At 40.6% G+C, this 27,988-nt stretch overlaps 1 protein-coding gene across 2 annotated transcripts; it reads left to right on the top strand.

Annotated features, from left to right (window-relative positions):
- Positions 1–128: 128 nt before the first annotated feature.
- FAM91A1 (family with sequence similarity 91 member A1) lies at positions 129–27,924 on the top strand. 2 transcript variants are annotated; one of them, XM_040547056.1, is made up of 24 exons: positions 129–273; positions 2,562–2,646; positions 3,334–3,485; positions 4,900–4,957; positions 6,576–6,643; positions 7,871–7,984; positions 9,015–9,105; positions 11,317–11,379; positions 12,434–12,540; positions 13,366–13,404; positions 13,517–13,629; positions 14,532–14,650; positions 15,054–15,166; positions 15,364–15,450; positions 16,218–16,350; positions 16,779–16,927; positions 17,376–17,510; positions 19,267–19,380; positions 20,343–20,415; positions 21,565–21,714; positions 22,209–22,316; positions 22,595–22,718; positions 23,792–23,861; positions 25,233–27,924. In XM_040547056.1, the coding sequence occupies exons 1-24, from the start codon at positions 202–204 to the stop codon at positions 25,425–25,427; spliced, it is 2,532 nt and encodes an 843-aa protein (XP_040402990.1). In that variant the 5' UTR covers positions 129–201; the 3' UTR covers positions 25,428–27,924. The 2 variants fall into 2 exon arrangements, with proteins under 2 accessions (XP_040402990.1, XP_040402991.1); XM_040547057.1 differs by lacking the exons at positions 129–273; positions 2,562–2,646; positions 3,334–3,485; ... (2 more) ...; positions 7,871–7,984; positions 9,015–9,105 and adding an exon at positions 10,191–10,295.
- The last annotated feature ends 64 nt before the right edge of the window (positions 27,925–27,988 follow it).

A 27,988-nucleotide genomic window follows, 5' to 3' on the forward strand; every position in this document is an offset into this window, starting at 1 on the left:
CCCCTCCCGCCCTCCTCCTCGCCCCTCCCGCCCTCCTCCCCGCCGGAACTGACGCCCCCACTTCCGGGGGCGTGACGCGGAAGCGGCCGGGCGGCAGCAGCGGGTCGGAGCGGGCCGGGCCGGGCGGGGCGGCCCCGGGGCTGCGGCGCCCCCCGGCGGCGGGGCCTGGTGCGGCGGCGGCGGCTGCCGGGCCCCCTCGCCATGAACATCGACGTGGAGTTCCACATCCGCCACAACTACCCCTGGGCGCGGCTGCCCGCCAGCGTCAAGCAGGTACAGCCCGCGGGGGGGGGGGGCTCGGTGCGGAGAGAGGGGGTGTGAGGGGGTTGTGAGAGGTGCGGGGGTGTTGTGAGGGGTTGCGAGGGGAGAGAGGGGCTGTGTGTGGGGAGAGAGGGGCTGTGTGTGGGGAGAGAGGGGCGTGTGAGAGTGGTGTGGGGGCTGTGAGGGGGGAACGGGGTGTATAGGAGTGGTTTGGGGGCTGTGTGGGGCGGGAGGGGTGTATGGGAGTAGTTTTGGGTCCGTAAGGGGGGGAATGGGGCATGTAGGAGTGGTTTGGGGTTTGTGTGGGGGGAGAGAGGTGTGTAGCAGTGGTTTGGGGTCTGCAAGGGGGGAGAGGGGTGTGTAGGACTGGTTTGGGGTCTGTAAGGGGGGAGTGGGGCTTATAGGAGTGGTTTGGGGTCTGTGTGAGGGGAGAGGGGTGTGTAGGAGTAGTTTTGGGTCTGGAGGGGGGAGAGGGGCCTACAGGAGTGATTTGGGGTCTGGTGGGAGAGAGGCATGTGGGAGTGGATTGGGGTTTGTAAGCGGGGAGAGGGGCGTGTGGGAGTGGTTTGGGGTTTGTAAGGGGGAATGGGGTGTATAGGCGTGGTGCGGGGTCTCTTTGGGGGGAGAGGGGCTTATAGGAGAGATTTGGGGCCTACACGGGGGAAATGGGGTGTATGGGAGTGGTTTGGGGCCTGTAAGGGGGGAAATAGGGTGTATAAGAGTGGTTTCGGGTCTGCGTGGGGGGAGAAGAGTTTATAGGAGTGGTTTGGGGCCTGTATGGGGGGATTACAGAATATAGGAGTGGTTAGGGGGCTGTGTGGAGGGAGTGGGGCTTACAGGTGTGGTTTGGGGTCTATGAGGGGGGAATGGGGTGTATAGGACTGGTTTGGGGTCAGTATGGGAGGAGAGGGGCATATAGGAATGGTTAGGGGGCTGTGTAGGGGGAGTGGGGCTCGTAGGAGTGGTTTGGGGTCTGCGGAGAGTAGGTCTTGTAGGAGTTGTTTGGGGTCTGGGGAGGGAGCGGGGCTTACAGGTGTGTTTTGGGGTCTGTAAGGGAGGAATGTGGCGTACGTATAGGAACGGTCTGGGGTCTGGGTGGCGATAGAGGGGCGTGTAGGAGTGGTTTGGGGTCTGTGCGGGGTGAGAGGAGGCCGTGGGGGTGCGGGGGTGCTCTCAGCCCAGCCCCAGGCGGGCGCCCCAGCAGAGAGCAGCGCGCCCTGAGCCAGGGCTCTGTCCCCAGCGCCCGGCGCTGCTGCGCCCCGTCGGCAGGGAAGCGTCGTGGAGCCACTCGGGGAAAAGGAAACCTCAGGAAGCTTTGGTCTGCCCGGCGTAACGGGGCCTCCGCCAGCTGCGGGGAGGCAGCGTGTCAGGGGAAGGGGAGGTGCTCGGCTCAGCCCCACGGCCCGGCGCTGTTGGAAGGCTGGAAAGCAATTCCCGCCGGCTTTTGTGCTCGGAGAAAGTACCCGGGTCTCTCTTTGGGTGTCCGGTCGCGGGCCCCAGCTGTGATACCGAGCGTGTTTCTTTTCTAGTACCTGGCTCCGCAGCACTTCTTTGTCCCGTACACGCAGCAAGACACCTTTTTGTCGAAGGATCTCTTTTGGATAGGAGCTTCAGCTGAGGGAACCGGGAGAAGAAAACCTCCCCGCTTTTTACCAGGCGCAGAGTAGAGGAATAACGTGGGGAGTTTTGCAGGGCAGCTGCGGAAATAAGGCATTTAAAGCGTCAAGCAAAGTTTGCTTTTTGTCTTGCCTCATGATAGTCGAGTACCGTGCTGTGCTTACGCCTTCATCTTGTGACCTAAGATCACTTGGTTGCCTGCTCCTGTGAAGTTACCAGTGAAGTTTTTTATTTTTTTTTTTAACTTCTAAGCTTATTAGGTGCAACAGCTGTAACTTCACATCACTCATGAGTAAAGATTTCTGTTGCACTAATTCGGGGCACTTCTTCAAGGCTGCAAGGTGCTGACTGCTTGGTAAAATGCTCAGTGCTTCCTGTAATCAAAAACGAGTTTTTTAACCTTCGATTTGAAGGTGAGAGGCTCCCTTTTTGACCAGAGTGGTTCTAGGAACAGAAAAACAACAGCAGATTGCCGTTTTAATTCCACGTCCTGTGTGGAGGGGCCCACGTAACCAAAAATACTCTTGACCTTGTACCAGGACTGAAGATCTATCACCCCAGTGAACTGGGGACTCGCTGAATGATGACGAGTGCCTGCGTTTGGTTCTCTATGAGACGCTCTGCAGTGGTTTCACTAAGACAGGTTTTGGGCGTGCCAGCTGACAGGCCTTCTTCTTTTCAAGGGTCTCGGAAACTCTCAGAGGGAGTATGAAAGGCAGGTCGTACTCTACAGCATCCGCAATCAGCTACGGTACCGGAATAACTTAGGTGAGTAAAGAAACAAAACAACTTCCAGCTGCTACCCGATCCTTCCTCATGGAAGGCTCTTTACTGAGAAACTGCGAGAGCTCGCCCCGTTTCAAGGTCCCTCCCTGAAAATAAATCCTTCTAAATGATAAAACGTCAAGAAAAAGCGTTACTTTTGGGTCCACCTGGCTGCTTCTCCAGCAAAGCACTTCGTAAGGTTACCGAGTTGGCAGGTGCAGCTGGATTCCTACTGCAGTTGTGAGCAAGTTCCTGTTAGTTGTGCCCTTTTCCAAGAAGTTAAGAGCTGTTACAGTGGCCTTGGCTAATAAAATAAAGCCTGGCTCGTAGGAGCTATTGGTTATGACTTGTTTGCACACTTCCAATGTATTCCGTATTGACTGCATCAAGTCCTCTTTCTGTCGTAGATAGCGGTTTCACTAATTAGTGATAATTTCCAGAGCCTGCATGAGTTGTCTCTCAGCGGGCCACTTCGTGGTGACCTGTGAAATAAATCTGTTCTGTTCCGAAGTGATCCTTAATGGCTCTGAGAGTGCTCGTCGTGTGTGTCGAATGGGTGCTGAATGCCCTGCACCACTCCTTCGTTCGGTTTTGACTTTTGTCAATCCACATTTTGCTATTTCTGATCCTTTTGCTGTGACGTTTTACTTTTTTTTTTTTTAATAAACTTTTTCTCCCCTTTTCTTGTAGTTAAGCATGTCAAGAAGGACGAGCGGAAATACTACGAGGATCTGCTGAAATACAGTCGGGATCACCTGATGTTGTACCCTTACCACTTGTCCGACATCATGGTTAAGGGGCTGAGGGTAACGCCGTTTTCCTATTACACGGGCATCATGGAGGTGAGCACGAAACCGGGGTGAGAAAATGTCGTGTTCTGTCCTAGAGGCAGCAGAGCTGGCCCCGTAGTGCACGCAGGGCAGTGTCACGGGGCTTGTTCGCTTTGGGTAGGATCTGCTAACAAGCTGCAGGTAAGGAAAGTTTCCGGACAACTCCTTGTACCTGCAGTTTTTTCCCTTGTGCCCCTGGAAACCTTTCAAGGACTGGACTTTGTCACAGGACACTGAGCGGGCCAGTCTTTCTTTCGATGTTTGGTATTTGTGACTCTACATTTGTACAAAAAACCCAAACCAAACTGTTTGATTAATAGAACAAAGGGAATTCTGTTTAAAAAAACAGCACAGATTTGAGTTGTTTTCTTTTCAAAAATGGTAATTGACCATATTAGAGATTTCTTCTCTGAGAATTAAGATGGCTCTGTTTTCTGTCACACACTGGCAATCTTCTTTTATTCTCTTTGGATGTCGGAAGCGACTGTTTATTTTCTGCTTGGCGATCGTACGCTTTATAGCTGTTTAGTTCCTAGCTTATTCTGCATTATTGGTTAGCAATTTCCTGTGCTGTTTTTTGTTGCGAGGACAGATACAGGATTTCACCCTTATTGCTCTGTAGATCAGCATTTTTAGCTTTTTAAAGCTGACATCGAACCAAAGTATATATTTTGTGTATTTACCTTACTGTGTGATGAGTAGTCAAGCAGTTGGCAAGTCTGGGAACTTAACTGGCTGGTGTGGGTTAAGCACAGCAGGCGGCTAACCCCTCACAGGTGCTTGCTGCTTTCTCAGTGGGATGAGGGAGAGAATTGTGAGGATATGAGTGAGAAAACTTGCGGGTTGAGATCAGGACAGCTTGCTAGGTAAAGCAAAAGCTGCTCCTGCAAACAAAGCAAAACAAAGAATTCATTCTTTACTTCGCAGTGGCAGGCAGATGTCCAGCCACTTCCAGGAAAGCGGGGCTCAGCGAGTTTAATGGTTACTTGGGAAGACGCATGCCATAACTCCGTACATCCCCCCCTTCCTCCTCCTCTCCCCCAGCTTTTGTTGAACATGACATCATGTGTTACAAACATCCCTTTGGTCATTTGGGGCCAGCTGCCCTGGCTGTGTCCCTCCAGCTCCCGGGGCACCCCCAGGCCCTCGCTGGCAGGGCGCTGTGAGAAACATAAAGGACCTTGAGGCTGTGTAAGCACGGTGTTCAGTAATAACTAAAACATTTGTGTATTATCGACATTGTTTTGGTTACCAATCCAAAACGTTTTCTACTACGAAGAAAATTAACTCCATCCCAGCCAGAACCAGTACAGTGACTTCAGTAGATTTCTATTTTAATTTCAATTTTTCGCGAGACAGTGATTTTTGGACCTGCGTCTCTGAAGCAGTGACTTTCTCGTTGGAACTGTTTTCTTTTCTTTTTAAGGATATAATGAACAGTGAGAAAAGCTATGATTCGCTACCCAACTTCACTGCTGCTGACTGTAAGTATCCTCTCGCTGCATTGCTGCTTTCAAGGAGCTGGAGTTGATTTGCAGGGCATCTGTTTGCTTGAAAACAAGTGTGTGAGTGAAGGTGTAGAAGCATTTAAATAGTGGTGTCAAGGAGCATGTGCTCTGCATGCGGAGTTCTGTCCATATGGTTAGCACAAGAATTGGGCTAATTTGGGTACAAATAGACGTGGTACAAAATCTTGTGCAGCGTCTGTCCTTGCCTGTGGTGCATTCCTGTTTGTTGGGACTTCTGGGTGGAAAGGCTCACTGGCTGTTGTGCGTCAGCAAGCAGAGCTGATACTTTCCTAGTAGGTTTTTTGGTGTGTGTTGGGTAGAAAGCTTTGGGGAGTCCCCGAAAGGCTGTCGGCACTCCTGTGAATTAACAGCAGCGTACAAAGAGGAACGTGTACCAAAACGTTACTCTGTGATACCTTCGGATGTCCCAGCTGTTTTTGTCTTGCTTTCTGCTGTGGGCACCAGAAGGGCTGATTAGGGAAGTGAAAATGCAACCTCGCGTGTTGAATTTGAAGGAGAACAGAGCAATAGCCTGCTGACAGGTCTTACAGAGGAAAATGCAGATTGCTGACACAGGGAGGGTGTTACTGAAACCTGCCACTGAGAAGTTATTTATAGCTACGTACTTCATTTCTCACCTTCCCTTTGCATTTATGTGGTTCTCTTCAAGTGCAATGTACGGTCAGGTGAGGAGTAGTCTGCAGCTTTGGAGAGCAGTTTTTATTTTTATTAAACAACACAAAACCTTGAGTTAACTGTACTAATTTGCCTCTATTTGATGTTCACGCTGGGGAAACAGATAAGAAACTTTTTGCTCAGCATGACGTAGGTTCTTGGAAATCTAATGGTGCTCAGGAGTCTGCAGACAAGAAAGGCTTCTTTGTTTTTTTTCGTACCGATCCTATTATTTTAACAGCAGCTGTGAGTCAATGACGGAAGTAAATTGGGTATCTTCATTATCATTTTTAATAAAACTAGTGTCAAACCAGAAAGCTGGACGTAAAACTGAGACAGAACATGGGTCAAAGCTCAAAACTACTTGAGTAGTTTTCCTGTATCTTTTCGCAGATTGTTAGTGATTGAAGGCTAGGGGTTATAGAATTAAATCCTGATTCACTTTAACTCAAATAGTTGTTAGTCATCTTCCTTAAAGGCTTATATGGCCTTTTGTGCTCTAATTCTTAGCTTACAGAGTTCTAATCCACTGCGGGGTGTGGTTTTAGTCTGGGGAAAGAAAGCTATCAACCAAAATCAGGTACAACTTTAGTCCTCTTGATCTGAAGCATAGTTATTAACTGTTGATGTAAGAGCCAAAGAGAAAGGGGTTAGATTATTCCATGCTACCCTGTGACTTGAGAGAAATGGGATCTTTTTTTTTTAAACCTTTGTAGAGTAAGTAAATGGGGATAGGTTGTGGTTTTTAGATGCACGTGGTTCTCAGTCAAATTGAGTTAGAACTGACTTGAGGTTTTCTTTTTTTCTTTTTTTATTTTGGGAAGAAAGAATAAGTGACGTAGGCCTGATTCTTTGAGGAATGTTTTATGTATCTTCATCTTAAACCCTTAAGAGAAATAAAAACTTAATTATTTTTCAGGTCTAAGACTTCTTGGTATAGGAAGAAACCAGTATATAGATCTAATGAACCAATGTAGATCTTCAAAGGTGAGGTTGTCTTTAATTTTCCCTTCCTTCCCTCCCCCACTTCCCCTCACCCATAGCGTATTACTTGATAGGGAATGGAAACATTTCATGGGCCTTGTTAATTTTAATAATGTATAACCAAACACAACATACTGTATTGCTAATTTTTTGCTGCTTTGTGATATTAATAAAGAACTTTTATATTAAAATACACTAAAGAAAAGGATATGTGGCATTACTTCTTTTAACATATTTTCAGAGATGTATTTATTCTGTGGCACCAGGTAACTAATATTTCCTGGCCACTGTAAATATGGAATAGTGGTGTTGGTTTTGGAAGAATTATCCCGTGTTTCTATGGGTGCAGCTGAGAGCAGAACTCATTCTGGGACCGCTCTCCAACTAGGTGTGCATTTTTGTGGTACGCACGTTGCTCCCTATGACAGCAGCAGTGCGCCTGAACAAGCAGCCCTGCACGTGAACTGTGGAAAACATTGCGATGGCTGTTGATAGCCGTATAGGTCTTTCAGTTTGCAACAGACTTTTCTTTCTTCAGGAAACTCATAAATGGTTGGACCAGGTGATCTTGGAGGTCTTTTCCAACCTTTATGATTCTACAAAATACTCTCCCAGTAGCTTCATGGTACTCCTTCAGCCAAAGTGTGTTTACCAAAATATGAAGTTGATAAAGTGAACCAAAAAGTAATGGCTGTGCAGTGGAAGAGAATGGAAAGGGAGCTGTCAATAAACAGTACCCTTTAGGTTTTCTTTCTTGGATTGGAATTCACTGTACTTTTATGGCATCATGCTGACTGAGAATGTGGTGTACTTGGTCTTTTAAAGTAAATAAACTATGTTCTTAAAATCGTTTTTAATACTGTTGAACTTCTTAAAATATACCACTTGTATACTGCTGTTTTTGGACTCAATCCTGATGTGTTTGAATAGTGTTTTTAATTAATGGCACATAGAATACAGTTTTATGTGAAGATTTGACAATATCACATGGAAATAATTTTTTCCTTCTCATTCTCATATGATGTGAGTGAGGAGGGAAGCACATTTGTTTCTGAACAAGCGTGTGCTTTTACTAAATGACAAGATTAATAGTATTTGTGTGTGTCCAGTCTGTGGATATAATGTACTTAAAAACGGATGCTTATAAAATCAGGTTTTATAAAGGTAAACAGTTGTCTGCACGTGTGAAGTGCTACTTATTTCTATCTCAAATGGACTGTACCACTGCAGAAATTTTTCAGAAGGAAAACAGCCCGTGATCTGTTACCTGTGAAACCCGTGGAAATAGCCGTAGAGGCTTGGTGGGTTGTGCAGTCTGGCTACATCACTGAGGATGACATCAAGGTACGTGAGTACAGCTTGCATCTCTAATTTTGGCTGAATACCCTGAAAATGGGCTTCCTTTTGAGTATTCTACACAAAGACTGTTGCAGGTTGGAGGTTTATAACAACTCTTTTACGGATATGGAGACTGGAGCTAGTAGAAGTGGCTGTTCTCTTCAGCATATTCTGCCCTCTCCCTCCTTTGTACTTTCTGTGTTGTGTGCAGTGCCGAGGTTGCTTTGGGTCAGCCTAACTGTGGCAACTGAAGCGTGTGCTGCTGTGCTTTATAGGGAACATGCAGCAAAATAGCTTCTCTTAAATTTCATATTTCAACTCTGACATTTTGTTTTTGACTAAATCTTCACCTTCAGTGTAATTAGAATGCTAGTGGACTTTGATATGTATCTTCTTCATTTCTGCTCACCTTACGTCTCCGTATTTTCTTCATTATTTGCACATGAAAAACGTGAGCTAGCTTACTGCTTCTTCCTCGTTCTACTTTCATTCTCACAATTTCTCTACGGTCAGCTAGTCACTTGATCTAATTAATTGGTTTAATTCTTTCTCCGGAATTTTTTTTGTTTGTTTAGATTGGAATGTATTTAAAGCAGTGACGATATCTTTTTTTGCTATCATTGGGAGTATCTTGGGCGGCAGTTGCTTGTATTCTGACATACCATCAATCCAGAATAGTTAACGTGAAGCAAGTTGCTTTGATACTGTGTTTGACCTCTTTCTAGAATGGTTCCAGTTGCATGGTTGAACACTCAATTCAGAAGCTTTAAAGAGCAAACCTCTGTGGACTTCATTTGTCCCCTGTGCAATTAATCATTGTTACCTGTGCATCTTGTGCAGGGACAAGGGTGAAAATTTTAAGACTTGAACAGGAAATGCAGTGAATGCAAGCGTTTTGCTGAAGAGCATGGTTACGTTCTGTGTTCTAATTTCTTATGACTGATCTGAACGTGAGATACTTGTGGTTTTTGAGCGGTATTGTTTAAGTTGCATAGACTTATTTCTCCAACAGACTAACAAGATTTCATTCACCTAGATTTGCACTACATCGGAGAAGTCTGCTATCGATAAGATAATTGATTCGGGTCCTCAGCTTGCTGGTTCATTAGACTTCCATGTAGTTCACAGTAAGTGTTTGACTGACATTCTTTCTTTATTTAATCTTGGCCAGAATCAGTAAATTCTGAGAGTAGTGTTTGAAAACTAGGAATAAAAGGGTTGTAGACAGTGTAGCATAGGAGTATGTGGAGGAAAATACTCAAGAGCTTGTACAGACTACGTTCTAGACCTTGTAAACTATTTAAGGGTGAGCCTTTAGCAGCTGTTGATGTGCTATTTCAAATGATTTAACAAATTCCTTCATTACAAAGTGACAGTAGAGATGAAGGGAGGGGAAGGGCAAGGTGGTAGATGAGGATAAGAGAAAATAAAAATGGCAGAGTCGATGCTCCCAGGTGCCAACACTTCTGTTTGCTTTTCAAAGAAGAGGTTTTGAAATTTCATACTGTTTGAACACCATCAAAAATGGAGCTCAAATCTAAAAGCCAGTCTCTCCCTGTTTCAGTGTGAGAAGCATTAGCTGTAGACAAATCACATTAGTCAACGGAGTACAAATTCACTGACAAACTCTTCCTTGAGAAGTTGGTTTGTAAATGTTTGGTTTACTACAGGCAACTGGAACTGTGTTAGAAATTAAGGCCAAATTCCATTGCCTGTTACAGAAGCAGAACAAAACAGAAATTTAAAAACAAACAAACAAAAGGTAAGGTGGGTGTAATACGAGCTTTGTAGTGGATCCAATACAGTGTAGGGCTTAAGAAGACTTGAATTCAAAAAACACTTAATGATTTTTCTATATATGTGGCCTGGTGTTGTTTGTGGAAAGGGCTTAAAGCTTGGAGGGAAAATAGGTTTAGAAGGATCCAATGTACCTTTCTACCTAATTCACGGGTAGAAAAAGAATGTTGTATAGCTAATTAATGTAGCGAACTCTTAGTAGGGTAGAATTTTATGGGGAAAGAGGGCAGGTTTTTGTCTAAATCAATACGTTTTGGGTACAGTAATTAATGTATCAGGTACGAGCACTGAATTTGAAGGAGAGACAGTGAAAAGCATCCTTAGTGTGTTGGTGGATTGTAATGTCATCCTGAACTGTTCATGCTGGTTCACTGATGTGCGCTGGTTTGCAGAGCTGAGCACGTCACTGCACAGCTGTTGTAGCAGCATGAGTTCAAGTTGGTCGTAGGTGTACGGCATGCGTCTTGTTTAAGCTCTCGCTGGAGTAATTTTGCTGTATATAGTGTGTGTATGTACATAGGTACGTAACAGAATCAATCCAGTCAGGACAAGAGGGAAAATATGTATATACATATGTGTGGGTATGTACATTTGTATATATGCTCATATACACACAGATTCTCTCTCTCTCTCATTATTACATTTCTTCCCTGCTTGATCAAATATAATGTAGATGGAGTGATACTGGGTCACATCAAATAAACCTCTGATGATAACTTGGGCTTATTTTGTATGTGTAATTTAGCTTTATGCTTTGCAATTAGAGCACAGCTGTTACAGACCACAGAAGACTCTAAGATAAGCATGCTGAAATGTTTTGCCCTTTCTTAGAAACTTTTCCCTGTCTCATCCACTGTGCAGAGCTCAATTCAAATGCTTAGCGCTCAAATCATGGCCACGTGTGGGAAGTGTTATTTGATACCTACCATGTTGTATGCCATGCTTCTCTGTGTCTCCTGTGTTTTTGCTGATCCCTTGTGCTGACGTGCCCTGGAATTTATTTCTGTAGTTGTATAAAAAAAGACTTTCTGTGAAGATTTGTGGGAAGGACACGTGAGGACCATCAGAGCTCATGTGACTTAGTTTGTGTCTGTGCTACAAAGCATGCAAGCTCTACCCAGAGTTAGAGCAGGACCGAAATGTAGCCAGCAGCCTCAGGGGACAAAACTAATTCAGAATAACACTGATTTATAGTACAGTGATGGTGGTGAAAACAAAGTTAACTTTCAGGGAGAGAAGTGATTGTTTGTTAACAAATCTAGCTGCTTCAGTTTCTGGTCGTTCTACTGTACTCAGTCATCCTGAAAATAGTTATAGAGCTCCAAGTGCACTGCATCAGAGTTCAAGTAAAGAGCTCTGTTTTAGGGTAACACCTGCTGAATATTACGTGCATTGATCCATGCATTGCAAAGTAAAATTGTACTGTGCAGGTTCATAGAAAAAATTACTTTAAATTCTGAATTGACTGGTGGGGAAGTCTACTTGTATCATCAGTACTCTGGAAAATGCTTTTTTATAACAATGTGCTTTTGTTTGTACAGGCTTGTATAACAAAGGATTTATTTACCTCGATGTACCAATATCTGATGATAGCTGTATAGCAGGTAAGTCAATGTTTTTATGCTATAATACCTGTGTTTTCTTGGATCTACTTCAAGTTATCTTGCAGTTGTATGTCTTGGAAACTGCTTGTCTGTCTGCGTGAGTTTGCTTAAAGCATTTGAACCATGAGAATTTTTCCCAACAAAGTATTTTTCAGCCATATTAAAGCATTTTCTTACTGTACACAGGACTTAATTCAACTTGAATTTGTATGCTTTAATATAAATATCTAGGTAAGCTGAGATTCTTTTAAAGATTCATGTCATGACTTAATAAGTACCCTCCTGTATGTCTGTAATGAAAAGGAAAAATAACGTAGAGAAATATAGCTGCCTTGCCAAAGGATGTGACTTTTTGATTCCTGTGTGGCTTTTTTAACAGTTGCAGCTTTTTTTTTTTTTAGATATTGGTTCCATCCTTCATGGTCTTGTCACCTTAATTATATAAAGTGCTGTGTCTGGGGACTAGGTAGGAGCTGAAACCAGTGCACTGTATGGCTGCCCTTTGAACAGCTCATTGTTCTGTGTTAGGTCTCAGGGGTTTCTGAGCTGAGTGTAATATGCAAAGAGGCATTACTTGGAACCTAGCTATGCAGAACTATGTGTCATTGCTCTAATACAGAGCAGTTAAGTGAAAGTCCTCTAATTGCGGGAGAATTACTGCTTAGATATTAGCTTTGGGATTCTCAGCCTAGGGTGGAAGTGGTTTTTTTTTTTGTTGTTGTTGTTCTTGTTGGTCCCCTTCACCCCCTGCCTTCACATTAGAAAAACATTTTATTGGCTGGCTGACTGGGAATTATCTGTAGTGGATGGGCAGGACTCTGCAAGACGATGCAAGGCAGAGTGGCTTTTTTTTTTAAGAAAACACATTAACCACCATTGCTTTTCTTAAGGAGCAGGAGAATTTTTAATACCATGTAACCTACCTTTAGGCTTTTATTCTTTTAGACTCTGGGGAGAAATTAATACCATGAGAACTAAATCTGTGTAAATTTATCTTCCCGTTTTTATGCAGTTTCAGTTTAAAAATTCTAATCTTACAAATAATTCTTTTCAGTGCCACCACTTGAAGGTTTTGTGATGAACAGAGTGCAAGGTGATTACTTTGAAACCCTCCTGTACAAGATATTTGTTTCAATAGATGAACACACTAATGTGGCAGAGGTAAGTAAAACTTGCCTTGTGTGAGGGAGATAGGAAAACTTGAAAGGGCCTACAGCACACTGGTGAGATACTTAAGATTGAGATACAGATAGTTATCAAGTGATTTTATTTGGAAGTATTGGCAGACTTCTAGGATTTGAGATCCAACTGGATTCTTTAATATTGAATGTAACTTGGTAGTGCTGCAGGCTAAAGGTGCACCTTCAATTCAGTGAAGCAACTCTGTCAGCTGGAGTGAATTTATACAGGGGTGACTTGTGTAGCTTGTTCTGTACAAGCTAGAATTGGAGAAATCTGTTTTCTCTCTGTCCTAAATGGATTGGTTCTGTTTTTACTAGTGTGAATTTAAAAAAATAAAATAAAAATTTCTCCAGTAGTGAAAATATGTAAGGTATTGGCTTAAAGTAGGAATGTAGCTTTTGCATAAGTACTTATAATTTTAATGAAATACCTTTTTCATAATGTCTGATTCTCAAAACTTTGTGAATAAGTACCTGAAAAATATCCATTAAATACATCCAGGATTTGTTTTCTTCTTTGTATGTCTGCTGATATACGCAATTAGCCTGGAAATTACACAGTAGAAGAAAACCTAAGATTTCTTTTGCATGCTTTGAAGTGGAGCAATCATGAGACTTCATATGACACTCCCCCCAGTTTTTCCTATTTTGTCTAGGTCAAGGCAAAATCACTTCTACCATTACAGGCTGTATTTAAACAAATATAAGGAAACAAAGCCAACAAAAAGATGCCAAAGCCCACAAGTGGCAAATAACTCTGCATTTTTAATTCTGTATTGTTGATTCTTCTTTTTTTTCTTTTTAGCTTGCAAATGTCCTAGAGATTGATTTATCTTTAGTAAAGGTATGTGTGTCATACATGTTATTTGATGTGAAAATCTCATTGTCCTGAAAGTTGCCTTCATAGAAGGGTTTCATATTGCAGTTCCTTGTTACATGCTTGTGTGGTTTTTCAGAATGCTGTGTCCATGTACTGTCGGTTAGGCTTCGCTCATAAAAAAGGCCAAGTGATAAACCTGGATAATCTTCATCCATCATGGAAGAATGTTCCTTCAGTAAACAGACTGAAGTAAGTGTCTCCATTCTTTCACAAAGCTTATTTTCTCTTTGAAGAGAAAGCTATCACCTAAATCTGATTGTAGAGCTATCAGTTGCTCTCTTTGACTTCTATAATAGTTGATTTCACTTGGCTTTCTAATATGTATAATGACAAAAATACTTGATTTTCTTTCAAATCTGAGGATAAAGGGTGATAATTTACCCTGTAAGTTCAATTTATTACTTCTGTTGTCTTTACTCAGAGCAGGCTTTTTGACTTTTAAGTGCCTAGTTGCTTACTTTTGAAGCAGACAAGCGTGTGCTTGTTTTGAAGTGCTGGGCTCAGAAATAACAGCTATTACTGTGCTAGTACAGAGACAACGTCTCTTGCTACTGCTGTGAGTGAATATGCACATACATAAGGCTTGCTTGCTGTGAATAGTTCTTTCACTGACATTCTTTATGCATATCTACATCAAATACTGCAAAAGTGATGATGTTAATATGAAGCAAAGGGCTCTCTGAATTGGGGTGCCAAGTTAAATTATTTAAGAGTTGTCAGGCACTTTGTTTAGTTCAATTTCTCTTAAGCCACTGAAGCTCAGATGTAGTGTTTTTTTTTCTTTAATGCTAACTCAGAATGTGAGAACAAAGAAAACTAGATTTCTCTGTTGGATTTTTCTTGAAAGAAGGTGGTTTGATTTTTTCAGATCCGTTGTTCAAAGCCTGGTATTTTCAAACCACCAAATAAACTTTTCTGCTGAAGCTAAAGCAGGACTCTGAGGGACATCATGCTGGACTGGTTTAGGGCTTAGAGGTATTGAAAGGCATGTGTTGGGCGTGCCTGAGCATGGGATACTAGGACTGGAAGGCGGAGATACTTCTCTGGTGCTACGGTGACCTATAGATGTGGATTTTAATTCACATTAATAGGAGTACTTTGGATCCTCAAAAGATGCTGCTTTCATGGGACAGTGGGGAAAACAGAAGTCCTATACAGGAAGCTGGGTCATCAGCCACAGATACAGATACCAACAGTCAAGATGATCCAGGTTAGCACTCAGTGAATTTAATACATTAGGAACAATTATATTTCATATTTGTAGTGTCACAGGCTGTAAAGGGCTCTAGAAAAAAAATGAAATGCAGATTGCTTTTTTTCACATGGAATATACGGGGGGAGGGGGTGTCTGTGTCTTGGTCTGTAGTTTTTCAGCCTCATTTTCAGGGAGAAAACTCTATTTGGCTAATCTGTATATGGATATCAATTGATACCAAGATACCGACATGTGAACATACTCATTCAGGTGCTACTTTAATAGAGATAAGGGAATTCTGTTGTGCTTAGTATGCCATTAACTAAGGGTTTTTGATTTTTTTAAGTAGTTTTATGACTTGTTGATGTTATATTTAAACAAAACAAATGTGATAATCTATTTTCTTGTTCTTTATTAGCTGAAACAGCCAGTGTGAGCAGCCTGAATCTGTCTAGTGGACATACAAAGCGTATTGCCTTCCTGTTTGATTCTACTCTCACTGCCTTTCTAATGATGGGAAATCTTTCACCAGTATGTCAAAATTGTTCACTGTATTATGCTAAGAATGAGTATGTAAAGTTTTAAAATAGTTTGACTTCATTATAATGCAGCTTTAATTACTTTTAAAAACTTTTACATTGTTTGTGGCTAAGAAACATTTGCTTAATAATTTTTGCTTGCATGTTTCCTTTTCAAATAATTAAAACAATTTTGTTTTGTTGTTCCAGAACTTGAAAAGTCATGCAGTTACTATGTTTGAAGTTGGGAAACTGTCAGACGAGTCTCTTGACAGCTTCTTAGTAGAGCTGGAAAAGGTAATCTGTTACACGTGTGGCCAAATGCTTTTTCAGCACTTGTGTAAAGGGCCAAAAAAAACTTGTATTTTTTATAAGACTGCTTTAAGAGTCTCATCTAGCAATACAGTGCTGCGAACACAAACCTCATCATGCTGAACCTAAGTGTTTCAGTTAAAATGCTGCTGATTTGCAGCATTCAAACCTTTTGTGACTTTCATGTGTACAGAAATGTGGTGAGTGTCTGGTGAGCAAAGTGAGTTCGGGAGCAGTATTTGCCCAAGTCTATCTGTACGTACACCTGCATTAGGGCTTGCTTGTTAAATAGAAATCACTTGCTGTTTAGTACGCTGCTTCATATATTTCTGAAAATCTATGTATAATTTTTGTAGGAAAACTTAACCATTATATTCTGGTATGTTTAACCTACGTACCCTTTAAAGATAAGTCTACAATTGTCTTTCTGGAATTATGTAGCATGACTGTGCTATTATTTGCTGTATTCCTTTACACCGATCAGGATGACTGGACATGTAAATCCCTGCTTAAAGACTGAGGCATGGTTCACATTTATAGATGTCTGTGTACGTTTTGACAGTTCAACTAGCGTGGCCAAGATTCAATTTCATTTAATAGTTGCTGTGAATCACCTTTTCATATAACCTGCAGGGTTGTTATTCAGTTAGAAAGCTTCAAAATGCTAGTTTGTTAATCTTTTTCTGTTGTGTGATTGACGCTTGTGGAAATAACGTGCCATTTATATGTATTTATTTTTGCTTCTTGTTTAGGTTCAAAGCACAGGTGAAGGGGAAGCACAGCGGTACTTTGATCATGCACTTACACTGAGAAACACAATACTTTTTCTGCGGCATAATAAAGACCTAGGGGCACAAGCTGTGCAGCCCGACCAACCAAATAACGGTACTGAGAATACTTTTAAGGAAATCCTTCTAACTTTAACTTCCATGGACTCATCTTTCAGGTTAAGCTTCTGTGTTACAAAGCAATTGGTGTTCCCTATTCAATTAAATATTTTGAAGCCAAAACATCATTACTTCATCCTTCATGCCTGTGGTGCTGAGTAACTTTCTTCAGTATTTCTGCATGTTCTTCTTTTCTGGGATCAGTTGGTGAGGAGCAAGTTGTAGCTCTGTGCCAGGGAATTCTGTATGACCGGAACTGCTGAAATTATTGGGATTAACTTGAATAAATGTGTGTATAATTTAAAATTTAGTTGTGGAGAATACTGTATGCATGGTTTGGCAGGGTGGAATGGAAAATCTTAGATCATACTTTGTTTTATGTTCTGTCTCAAATGATAATTTAAGAATCTTGCATGCTCAACTCAGGCTTTCCCTTGGACCTCTTACGATGTGAGAGTTTGCTCGGCTTGGATCCAGCTACCTGCAGCAGAGTTCTCAACAAAAATTACACTCTGCTGGTTTCCATGGCACCACTCACCAATGAAATTCGACCTATTAGCAGCTGTACACCCCAGGTAAAAAAAAAAAAAAAAAATACTGTGGGGGGGAAAAAAACATTATCTAGTAACATAAATGTCTCTAACTTTGGTTTAGATGTCTGTCATGTATCCCTTCAGAAGAGACATAATTATTGCCACATAAACTAGTATTTCAATTTGTCTAAAAATGCTTAGTGAGTAAAATGTGGATGTTTACTACATTCAGTTTAATTTATTAACAATTTACCTGTTTGAGTGGGGTTAATGACAGATACACTGTTCTTGAACTCGTTCACAGAAAATACCTTAGTATCAAGAGACTGAGTACCTAGAATATCATCTCTCCTTATTAAATTAATGCATTTGTACTCCTTCCTGTGCTGCAAAACGAGCTTTATTTTTATTGAGAACTGCTGATTGTTATATCTGTACATATAAGAATTAGAATAATAGGCTCTACTTGTTTTGAATAATCTCTCTTCAGCATATTGGACCTGCAATACCAGAAGTCAGTTCAGTTTGGTTCAAGCTGTACATTTACCACATAACTGGACAAGGACCACCCTCTCTTTTGCTCTCTAAAGGAACGCGTCTTCGAAAACTTCCAGATATTTTTCAGGTAGCGTATACATGGATTTATTTCCTCTTCTTTTTTCTAAATGTTTCAGAGGTGTGCAGTACACTAAAGCATTCGGGAATAGCAGCTGAAGTCAGAGGAATAGTAATTTTTCCTGCAGTTTAAATGACGTAATATTTTAATGAAGATTGCACTAGATTGGACAAAAGGTCTCGTTGGCTCAGTAGCCAGTCTCTAGCAGTGGCTGTAGCCATATGGCTACGTAGTACTTCCTCCTAAAACCTTTCCAGCCTTCCCGTGTTCTGGTCTGGAACTTCCTGAACTGTATGTGATTTTGTGTATATAGAGGCTATGGCTGGAGGTCTTACCTCGGCAGTGAGCAGTTGCTCTCCCCGTACTTCCCAGCCTTGAATCCATCTAACCTTTGAGTACACACACAGTTCTTTGGGAAGGATTTCCATAAGACAGTGCAGGTTTGTCCAGTTCATGGACAAAGAAGTCCTGTCTAGTTCATTCACAAAGAAGTCCTGCTAGGTATCTTGTAGCTTCGGCAAACCTAGGTGGGAGTGGTCACGGCAGCTTCTAAACTTGCCGGAATCAAAAAATCTTATCTCTTGACTTTAATTTGGCATGTGGCAGACACTGAACAGTGTTTGTCTCTCACTGATAACAGAGTTCATAAAGTATAAACTAATCAAAAGTCTTGTTCAAATTTATAATTGGAGTCTCTACAGTTTGCATCTCTTCGTTCTGAGTAGACACTTGAGCTAAATAGATCACAGAAACATGAAGACACTCAGAGAGGGATGTGTCATCTTAGGTGTGTCTATGTCAGCAGTCATCTCTGGCTCTAGGATTTGTAGATGCATTTTTCGTTCCTCCAACATCTTCCATATATCTCTTCCCTTCCCCGTCATGTCCTTTTTGATCTCAAAAGTTTTGTGGGTTGCTTCTATTTCTAAGGCTAGTTTTAAAACAGCACAAGATTAAGTGAATCAAGTCTTCTAGAGAAGGCATTTTGTAAGGCTCTAGGCAAAGAGTTTTACTCAAACATTAGTCAGTCAGTAGCTTGAACTAGCGGTAAATGTTATGGATTGCATATTTTCATTGATGAAAAGCAGTCAGTGTGGTAGCCTTGGAAAATTTCTATAGTAACCTGTATTTTCAGTAAGCTGATGGGTCTGGTTTTCCTGTACTGCGTGATTTCACACCATGCATTATCACAAGCTTGTTAGAGCCTTTTTTACCTCTGTGTACAGATGGGGATGCTTCTCTCCTGCTACTGTTTTGCAGTGTCATTTTCTTAAGGAACTGTTGAGACATTTCTAAAACTCCTACAGATAAGCAGACATGCCGCACTTCGATCTTGAAAACTAAGAAGTAAAAATTGTTTCACAGTCAGCATTCTTGCCTCTCTGTCCCTTCTCTTTGGATATGTATTTTGGGGTGGATATATTGTTGTCTTTTGACAGTGTTAGTTTATCTTGTTTTTATTTTGCTTTTAAATTATATGGGATTATTTTCATCTCCTATCTGTTATGAGTCTGCTGCAAGGGCCACGTAGGGACTGGTGACAGATACCTCCTGCTCCAACCAGCATCTTAACTTTGAGGTTGGCAAACTTCTGTTTTTACTGGAAATAGGAACATGAGTGATACTTGGAACAAAGTATAACGCCATGGAGTTGTAATTACCTGCAGTAACTTCAGAATTGTAACAATATGTTATTAGCCTAACTAGTATTTCACTGTGTGCTTGGATAGTCTATTACTGCTGTAAGTTCTCTTCTGTCTTCCAGGGTTATGATCGCTTACTAATAACATCTTGGGGTCACGACCCAGGAGTGGTTCCTACTTCAAATGTGCTCACAATGCTGAATGATGCTCTAACGCATTCAGCTGTTCTAATTCAGGTACAGAGTACTCTCTATAAGTGATGAAAACCTACGTAATTTTGAGTAAAGCTGTTGCATGGTAGGGGAGGTTAAGAATGCAGGAAAGCTATGCTTTTGCCAGAAGCTGAAAAATGTTTAACTTCTGTAGCCATCGCTGCTACGATTTAGAGATGGTAAATACACAAGTTTTGAACTGAATGCGTATTGCATGTGCATTATTGCTTTATGGGCAGACATAACAGGGTTTTGCTAAATGAAATGTGGATCTGTGGGCGTGTTGGGGGTGTAGGGGTCTGGAATGCAACTGAAGAGTCCACAAGCATGTTGGACTGTAGCTACTGTATATGAGGTGGCTGGAAATATGAACTGTTTTTCAAGAAATGCGCTTTTTTCAGAGTGCTTAGTGTTCAATTCTTATGGTAAACTACAGGTAATTAGTAACTGCTTTTATGGAAAGCCAAGCATGCTGTTTGTCACGAGCAGCAGAAACAGAGTGGGTTTGTCTATTTGGGAAAGTAGAGTAGCTTCCTTTAGTATTTCATCAGTTCAGCTGAATTGTTGGAATTAATCATTTAAATAGATGTTCAGTATTTGTAGCAAACATAAAATTGCACATTGTTGAAGGCAGCCTTGACTGCTCAAAAAAGTTCCCTACTTAAGGGGTGGAAATTCCATTGTTTTCATTCAGAAATGCCCAATGATTTTGAAATTTGTTTATAAATAGTAATTGTAGAGAAATATTGCTCCTCTTCAATGTTTAACTTCAAAGTTTAACTTCACTGTGTTTATTCATATGCATTTTAGAGGGGAGGGTCAGGTATCTTATTCAGTCTATTTTAGCTAAGGAAGAGTTTTAATATACAAATACTTCCGTTTGTTTCATCAGCATGACTGGTACCCTTTAAAAGGGAGCAGGAGTAGGGCTAAGCTAAGTTGATGGTATATTTTTCTGTGTCTAATGCGAATTTATTGATGTTCAGGGGCATGGCATGCATGGAATGGGAGAAACCATGCATATACCTTTTCCATTTGATGAAGCTGAGCAGCAAGGAGGTAATTTTCTTTAATGTAATCTCTGCACCACCATATTTATTTTTCCTGCATGTTACCTTGTTCAGCAAAGTTGTGATAATAATTTTAATACCAATTATCTTGTAATTACGGGTCAAATTAGATGAAAAATTGAAACAATGTTTAAATCGTTGACAAATCTGTTCCAAGCTTAGGGATATGTCTCCTTTCTATGTTGTGTCCTAAATAGAATGTGTTTTCTGGTCTGTCTTCTCTTCCAGTACAGACGTTAAGAAGTAACTTCCACAAACACCTCTCAATTTTTATTTGTGCGTATTTATTAACTGTATAAATACGTTTTCTGTGTATTCTTCTCTAAGGCTTGCTTCTATTCAGCATTTATTAACTAGGAGAGGTGAGACCAAAAGCAAAGAAAGTTATCTTGTTTAGTAGTACTAGGAACTACTATGGAGGATTTTTCTCCCTAGGAAGAGCTTTGCTAGCAAATTCTCCTTCAAAGTCTGGCTAGCTCAACTGATTTTAAAAACACAGGAATTAACTTTCTGACATAGTCCTTGGTGAGTAGGACACAAACATTGGATAGCTGAGGCCATAGCCTTTCCAGCTGAGAGGTCTCCTCACAGTGAATTTCCAGAAATAAAATCTAAAATTATTTAGGCTGCTATTTAGAAGAATCTGGGCCAACTAGAAATAAAGCTAATTTCCTACTTTCATTTTTGTTACGTTTAAAATACATTACTTTTATATATGCCCTCTCTGGTCTGTCTGTTTTCTGACTTGATGGTAGGTGAAAATTCTCAAGGGCAGAATCTGTATGTTCTAGCATGAACAAGTCGGTGTTGAAACTCATCATTACCCTTTAATACTGTACTGCAGTTCTTCAGAATTTCAAATCTGTGGAATGTCTTATATCAAATTTGCTGTAAAAGGCTGTGGCACTGAAAGAGCTGGACGATGGTTGCTCCTAGCTGAACCTGGTCTGGTGTGTGCCAGACAGATATCTTATGTATTGTCCCATATCCACCAATGTTATTACTAATCTGGAACACTACAGGAGACGACAAAAAATCCTGTTAAAGAACTTAGCCTGGCCTAGAGAACTGTAGAACTGTATGGTTCTGGAGGAGGATTTTGGTAAATTAAACTGGGATATGTATCATTTTCTGCTAGACTTCTCCCGTGTGAACATGGGCATTCATACAGCTTTGAAGATACTGAGAAACAAAGTAGACTTGCAGCATTTTTGTGGCTATGTCACTATGTTGAATCCTACAAGTCGGCATGCGAACAGAAAGCTGAGTGACGCTTCTGATGGAAGAGGTTAGTTAACAGTAATTTTTTTTCCCCTTAATTTTAATACAATCACTTCAGCAAAGTTGAGCAAAGGATTACAATTTTTTATTTGGAACTCTACAAAATATCATCTAACACAGAGAGGAACCTACCTCAAGTGTAAAGCTTCTGGCAGTAGACAGGCTTCCTAATTGTTCTTTGAGCCTAGCTCAGACACTGCAAATACAGACTGAAAATCACTGCACTACGATAGCCAGCAGAAGGAAGAAAATCATTTAAAAACATTAAAAGGTAAATTGTCATTTTTATATGCCAGAACTTGGTCTTTCATAGGTGTGTTGAGGATCCCTAAGTAGCTCTTCAGTGCTAAAATCAGTAAGACCCTATATTTCTCCATATCCCTTCCTCCAGCTTATTAGCTGTATGTCCTTTGGGCAAAACCTGTGTCAAGTTCCTTACATCAGTTGATAATTAAACTTATATTCATCTAAATGTTTATGTAAGAATTATTTTATCTCTAGGAGATGCTGAACTAGCATCAGGATCTGATGTAAATGGGAGTACAGAGTCGTTTGAGATGGTAATAGAAGAAACCTCAATGGATTCTGCAGCCAAGCAAAGCCTTGAAGGTAAAAGCATAACAAGTGTCTTTACAAAACATTTTCAGTCTGGTAAGATGCCTTGTTTTTAAGGTTCTGAACACATTGTTGTTAGTTATTGTCTAGGATGATAAGTGCAACACTAAGTGTTCTTTCTAAAATTCAGATTCCCTTGAATCTTTGAGCAGTTCATTAAACTAATAGCCTTGGAAAGTATGAACTGTCCAGTAAATTCCTGATCTGAGAGAACTGGTTCTGGGATCAGTATTCTTGCTTGGTCTTTCCCTAAAATTTGGTTTTCTCTTTAGTACCCACAACAGAACTGGAATGGGTTCCCCTGGAATTATGCTTTGGCATTCCTCTCTTCAGCTCTGAGTTGAATCAGAAAGTCTGCAGAAAAATTGCCACTCACGGATTATGTAGGAAAGAAAGGTAAGCCGTGTTTTACCAGCTACAGGTTTAACGGTTGTGTGTGTTATGTCCAGAGCTTCTGCAAAAAACAATACCTACGACTCGATGACTATAGGAGCAGAACTGAGCTGATTGTCAGAGTATCTTATTCAAGTGTGTAAGGTGGTGGCATTGCTTTTTGGCTTGAAGATACCAGCTGTAATGGACAGTCTAGTAGTCCCTAGGTGTGGTAAAATTAGCCTTTTTTTTTTTTTAAACTTGTGCAAGGTGGAAAATTTAATTATTTGTAGCAAACTTTCTAAACAACAACAAAAACAAGTAGTAAATTTAGGTGTGCCTTCCTGGTCATTTCCCCCTTCCTAGCCTAGCACAGGCTTTTTTCCTTCTTTCTGCACCCACTGATCCCCTTTAAAAAAAAAAAAAAAAGCTTACTAGTAATGCTTTGATGTAGAATGTGTTTAGCTTTGGTGTAAAGTTTCTTTGATCTTGGCATTTTATTTCCTAAGCTTAGTGCTGGCTTATGATCAAGCTAACTTCTGCTTTTGACGATAGCTTTTCGTTATGAAAGATTACTCTTTCAATGATGTGCACTTCTTTTCCCCTTGGTATGTGGTTCTGGAGACTAAATAAAAGGCAGCTTGAAAACATGGCTTCGGGATGTTATTGTAGTAGTTGACTTGCTTTTAATAGTCTATCTCTAATCTGTTTCTTAAGTCATGTCACCACAGTGTCCTAGGTAAAAAGGAGACATGATGATCTAATATATTAATATATCTTAAGTAAAATAACACTTTTCAACTGCAGTAGTTTCATTTTAGCACAATGTAAACAGAGAAAATAGCATTTAGCTGACTAGACTTGCAAACAGATGTGTTGAGCACCTTGTCAGTGGTAACATTACCATCAAGCTTTCCGTGCAAAAGCTTTTTATTTTGTCACATGATATCAGGTACTGCTAAAGTTATTTCTGAGCAAGTTACCATCGTACTTCTTTACTAGAATAAATCTAGGCCCTTTGGAAGGTTGGCAATTTATGGTATGCATTTTGATTTTTCTGTATTTGAACATAGATTCTTCTCTTTCACTTTTGACAGCCTTCAAAAACTCTTACATTCCAGCAGAAAGCTGTCTCTGCAGGTCCTTAATTTTGTTCATTCATTCCAGGTAAGGATGAATAGTCAAGATGTAAGTTGCTCTGTATGCTGTCATCGTTTTTTGCCCTCTTCTGTGCCATTCTTTGTTGTACGAAAACATACATCGTTGTGTTTTTTGGTTTTTGTTCCTTTTCCTCCTCTAACCAGTAACTGTATTAAGTGCTGTGAACCTCAAATTCTTCTAGCCTTATTTAAATTTTTCTCTTAATTTCTGGGTTTCCATACAATTTTTTTTTGGGGGGGGGGGAGTGGGGACAGGGTAGTTACTTATAATACAGCCCACTCTGGTAGCTGCTTGGTTGCTTCTTAGGTACATCAGGGGGATCTCTGCAAACCATCAATGTGCTGAGCTTTGAAATGTTATCTGCATTTCAAGTCAACTGCGTTCACTTAACAAAAATAAAATACATTAACAAGTATCTTACACCAGTATACTCTAGCACTTGTCCTAAGATCTTATAGCATCTGGTGGTGAATGAGTATAAGTATGTAAAACTACATACCTTGGGAGAATCTTTAAGAATCTTTATAGAGAACAGGGGTATTGCACCGCAAGCAAGGAGAAATGTCAGCTACGCAGCCTCCTGTAGTTCTGTGTGGAAATGTGTGCTAGCAAGGTGTGTCAACATGTAACGTGGGATCTGCTCAGCTGCCTATGCTTTGTGATACTAAAATTCAATCTTCCCAATAAGATACGGACCTTGCAGGTTACTTAACCAAGGTAGTGTTATGGATGGTGGGACCTAGAAACTGTTTCCCCGTGAGAACGTTGTAGGTTCCCAAAAGGTTTGAAACCTCAACACCATCCATGAGTCTCAAGAGATTTCTTCTTATCTCTTGGATGATACACTTTTCTTGATGATGATCTATATAGGGAAGGGGGAAAAAAGTGCTGAAGTGATTTTTAAGCTGAGAAAACCAAAATTCTGGGAAATAAAGCTACTCAGAATATGATCAAGTCAGTGCATCTGTGTGTGTGTGTGTATACGTATATATACGCACACCTCCAAGCACAGTATGAGATAGTGGCAGTGCCTAGCACGCTCAGACTGACACAGTAGCTATCCTCAGGATTTCACAGCTTTACATTCAATTTGCTGGGTCTTGCCTTCATTTTTAAATGTCAGGCCTCCTCGAAGGCTTCATGGAACCTAAATATGTGCACACAGATGCAGCCGAGGCAACTGTGTGCTTATTTCCTGCTGCCCTTCGTTTGTTCTGGTTTTGCTTTCAAAGTGATTTGGATTAAGCATATTTCAGACACACTAACTCTATTTGCAGATTGGAATAGCCTGTTATATTCTAGCTGTTAAATCCTTAATTATTTCTCTTGTTTTTAAGATGCCTTTTATTTATTTACTTACTTACTTACTGCTTTTAGGAAGGTATTTCAACACTGGATCAGCTCCATGATGCTGGTTCTTCAAGTTCACTCTTGCAGCCTTCTCCTGCAGATACGGGTGTTCCGCTTCCTGCCAAGAATCTCATGTTCAAGGAGGGTGTGTTATCCGAATGGAACGGACGGTCCCCTTCCTCGGTTTTTATTTCAACCACACCTAAGGAACAGGTCAAATAGGGATTCTCACGCATTGATCACTGAATGCCTTTCTTCTCTTATGGTTAATTTATAGTGCCAACGACTAAGAAGTGTACTCTTGCTGCAGCATAACCCGTGTAAAAGTAGTGTTACAAAAATGTATCGTGTTGCAGTATTGGGGAAATGCTTAAACTGTCTAGAACTTGTTACTCATTACTGCGTATATTGCTGCAACAGAGAGCTTTTTAGCTGTCAGCACTATTTTTATCTTGAGACAATCTTTCTTTTATAACTAAACACGCCCTTTGTAGGCTTTCTGATGATTGTTAAATTTCTATGCTGTCACCACAAAATTGCAATAGTAGTTTTCTATGTTCATTACTCAGACATAAATTCTGTTTAGTTTTGTACTGTATTACTGAAAATCTTTCTGTATAAAGGTAAGACATTTGGCTCTTCCTCTGAAAGCTCAGTGATACCAACTGTTCAAAAAAAAAAAAGTATCATGGTGATATGGGGCATTAAGAATTGTTGAATTACGTTGTTTAGCCTAATACCAGGCCGTGACAAATCAGCACAGTAGGAAGAGGCTTGATGTTTGTCAAGGCAGACTTGAAGCCCTGCTGATGATTAAGGCCACTTTGAAGACGAATGGTGCACTTTCATCTCTGGCAGCGTTCAGTGGAGATGTGGAATTAGAGAGGGCTGAAGTGGTTGGCTCTGTGTGTAGGGTTCTTGTTGACAATGGACTGGTCTTGCTCTGTGTACGAAACCAGGAGTTTGAGATTTTGGGCACACTGGGAGTTTGTCCCTCATTGTTATTTGAAACTGCTGATGAGCACTATGGGAAAACTCCTGATGTCATAAGTTGACTTCAAGGTAGATAACTAGATCTGTGCTATTGATTAATGTTTGAAAGAACAGAGCGCTTTATTTTTCATGACTGTCATTAGCAAAGGAAAACAACAGCAGAGGATGCGTAGACAGAGACTTCTCTGAATCTGTTTTACTTGAACCATTAGCTGTTGATTTTGACAAACATTACAGTGAGTTTTTTCGTCCAAAATCATGTTCTGACTATTTCTAGGGGATGATTTTATGTAGCATGATTTCACTTTGTTTATACTAGGCATTAACAACTTCTTGCCACCTTAAAAAACAAACAAACAAACAACAGGCCTGTTCCATATAGCACATAAGGAGAACAAGAGATTTGAAATACTAAGACTTTTAACCCAGGTGTCTAAGTACTCTGCCAACAACTCTCTTCTGGAACTACCTTGATTTAAATAGTCATAATTAAAAACGAGACTTAACCATCCGGCCAGTACTAGCCTACGTTATGTTACGGACCAAGAATCTGTGGCAAAGACGATGCTGAAAAAAAGTGAGGAGAAAAATAACAACATTTGGGTTTGTATTCTGTTCTGTATGGCTGCATGAAAAAACAGAACAGAAGTTCAAAAAGGGAAACTGTACCATGGTAGGATAATGCAGTGACTTCATCTGTGACTGTGAAAATCCCATTCTTCTTTTCTCCTTTGCTTTATATACATTCCTGAAGTGTAAGTGTGGGACTTGTGCTCTAAGAAACTGGAAGTCTGTAGTACTTCAGTTTGCTCAGTGCTGCTCTTTTTTTACATCTATTTTGGTTTTGTATTTTACCAACAGCAACTGAATTTAGTATTCTGTGTAAATTAGGGAGCTAGAATATCTATATAAAATTCTTTATTTACACTACAGTGACTTGTACTGGAAGTACATACTCTCCATAGTGTTTTTTTAAGTTGCCTTACTTCCTTCAAAGGAAACTAAAGAGGAAATGGATGTCAGTCTGCTAGAAACCAAGTTTACTGTGAGAATTGTTGTGTGGAGATTAATCCAATATCTAGCACTGTAGAGGAACTAATCAGTAGAGGATGGCTTACACTTTCAGTACTATAGACAATACTTTCAGCGCTACAGTGAGCTGTAGTAGATGAGCTAGTTTGGCATATTGTTTTGAATCTTGCCATGCACGCTGTCTGTACAAGCACGGGACTGATGATAGTGCAAATTAAATCTGTTGTACGGAAGTTTGAGAATGGATTTCAGTTTTTGTTCTCGCTGCATCTCTTTCAGTGTTACTGAGTGAAGGATAACCTCTGTTACTAGGTTGTCTAAAGCTTCTAAATAAAAGTTGTCTGCTTTTCAGAGTTATTTAATACCCACGAATCTTACCGTTAATGGTGAGGATTCCAGATACGTTGCAGTTCTTAGAAATCAAGCTTCTCTAATTTTGTTGCTTCAACACTGAATTAGGAGCTTAAGTGTTCAAGTCTGCATATCTGAAGTTTACCGAATAGATTGCAACCAAAGAAGTCCATAAAATACCTGAAACTCGGCTACAGCTCCAGTGCTTGGGATGGTCCAGAGGCTTTACTCAAAAGTATGTGACTTTTGTTTTAATTGTGGTGTAAAAAATAAGATCTCCAAGATCCTCATACCAAAAGAATCTATTTTATATTGTATTGCAAATAAAGACAAATGAAATGAATTTCTTTTCTTCAGGTAGTTTTATTGACAGTGGGGGAAATCACATGCATTACAACATTGTAAAG

Source organism: Cygnus olor, chromosome 2 (assembly GCF_009769625.2).
Source record: "Cygnus olor isolate bCygOlo1 chromosome 2, bCygOlo1.pri.v2, whole genome shotgun sequence".
In the NCBI taxonomy this organism is placed as follows: Eukaryota; Metazoa; Chordata; class Aves; order Anseriformes; family Anatidae; genus Cygnus; species Cygnus olor.

What these genes read in the sequence shown, in the direction of transcription:
- FAM91A1 (XM_040547056.1), top strand. Translation starts at nt 202, where the DNA reads ATGAACATCGACGTGGAGTTCCACATCCGCCACAACTACCCCTGGGCG. An exon ending in TTGATTTATCTTTAGTAAAG is followed by an intron (nt 13,405 to 13,516) that starts GTATGTGTGTCA and finishes GTGGTTTTTCAG; the next exon opens with AATGCTGTGTCCATGTACTG. An exon ending in GCCCGACCAACCAAATAACG is followed by an intron (nt 16,351 to 16,778) that starts GTACTGAGAATA and finishes TGCTCAACTCAG; the next exon opens with GCTTTCCCTTGGACCTCTTA.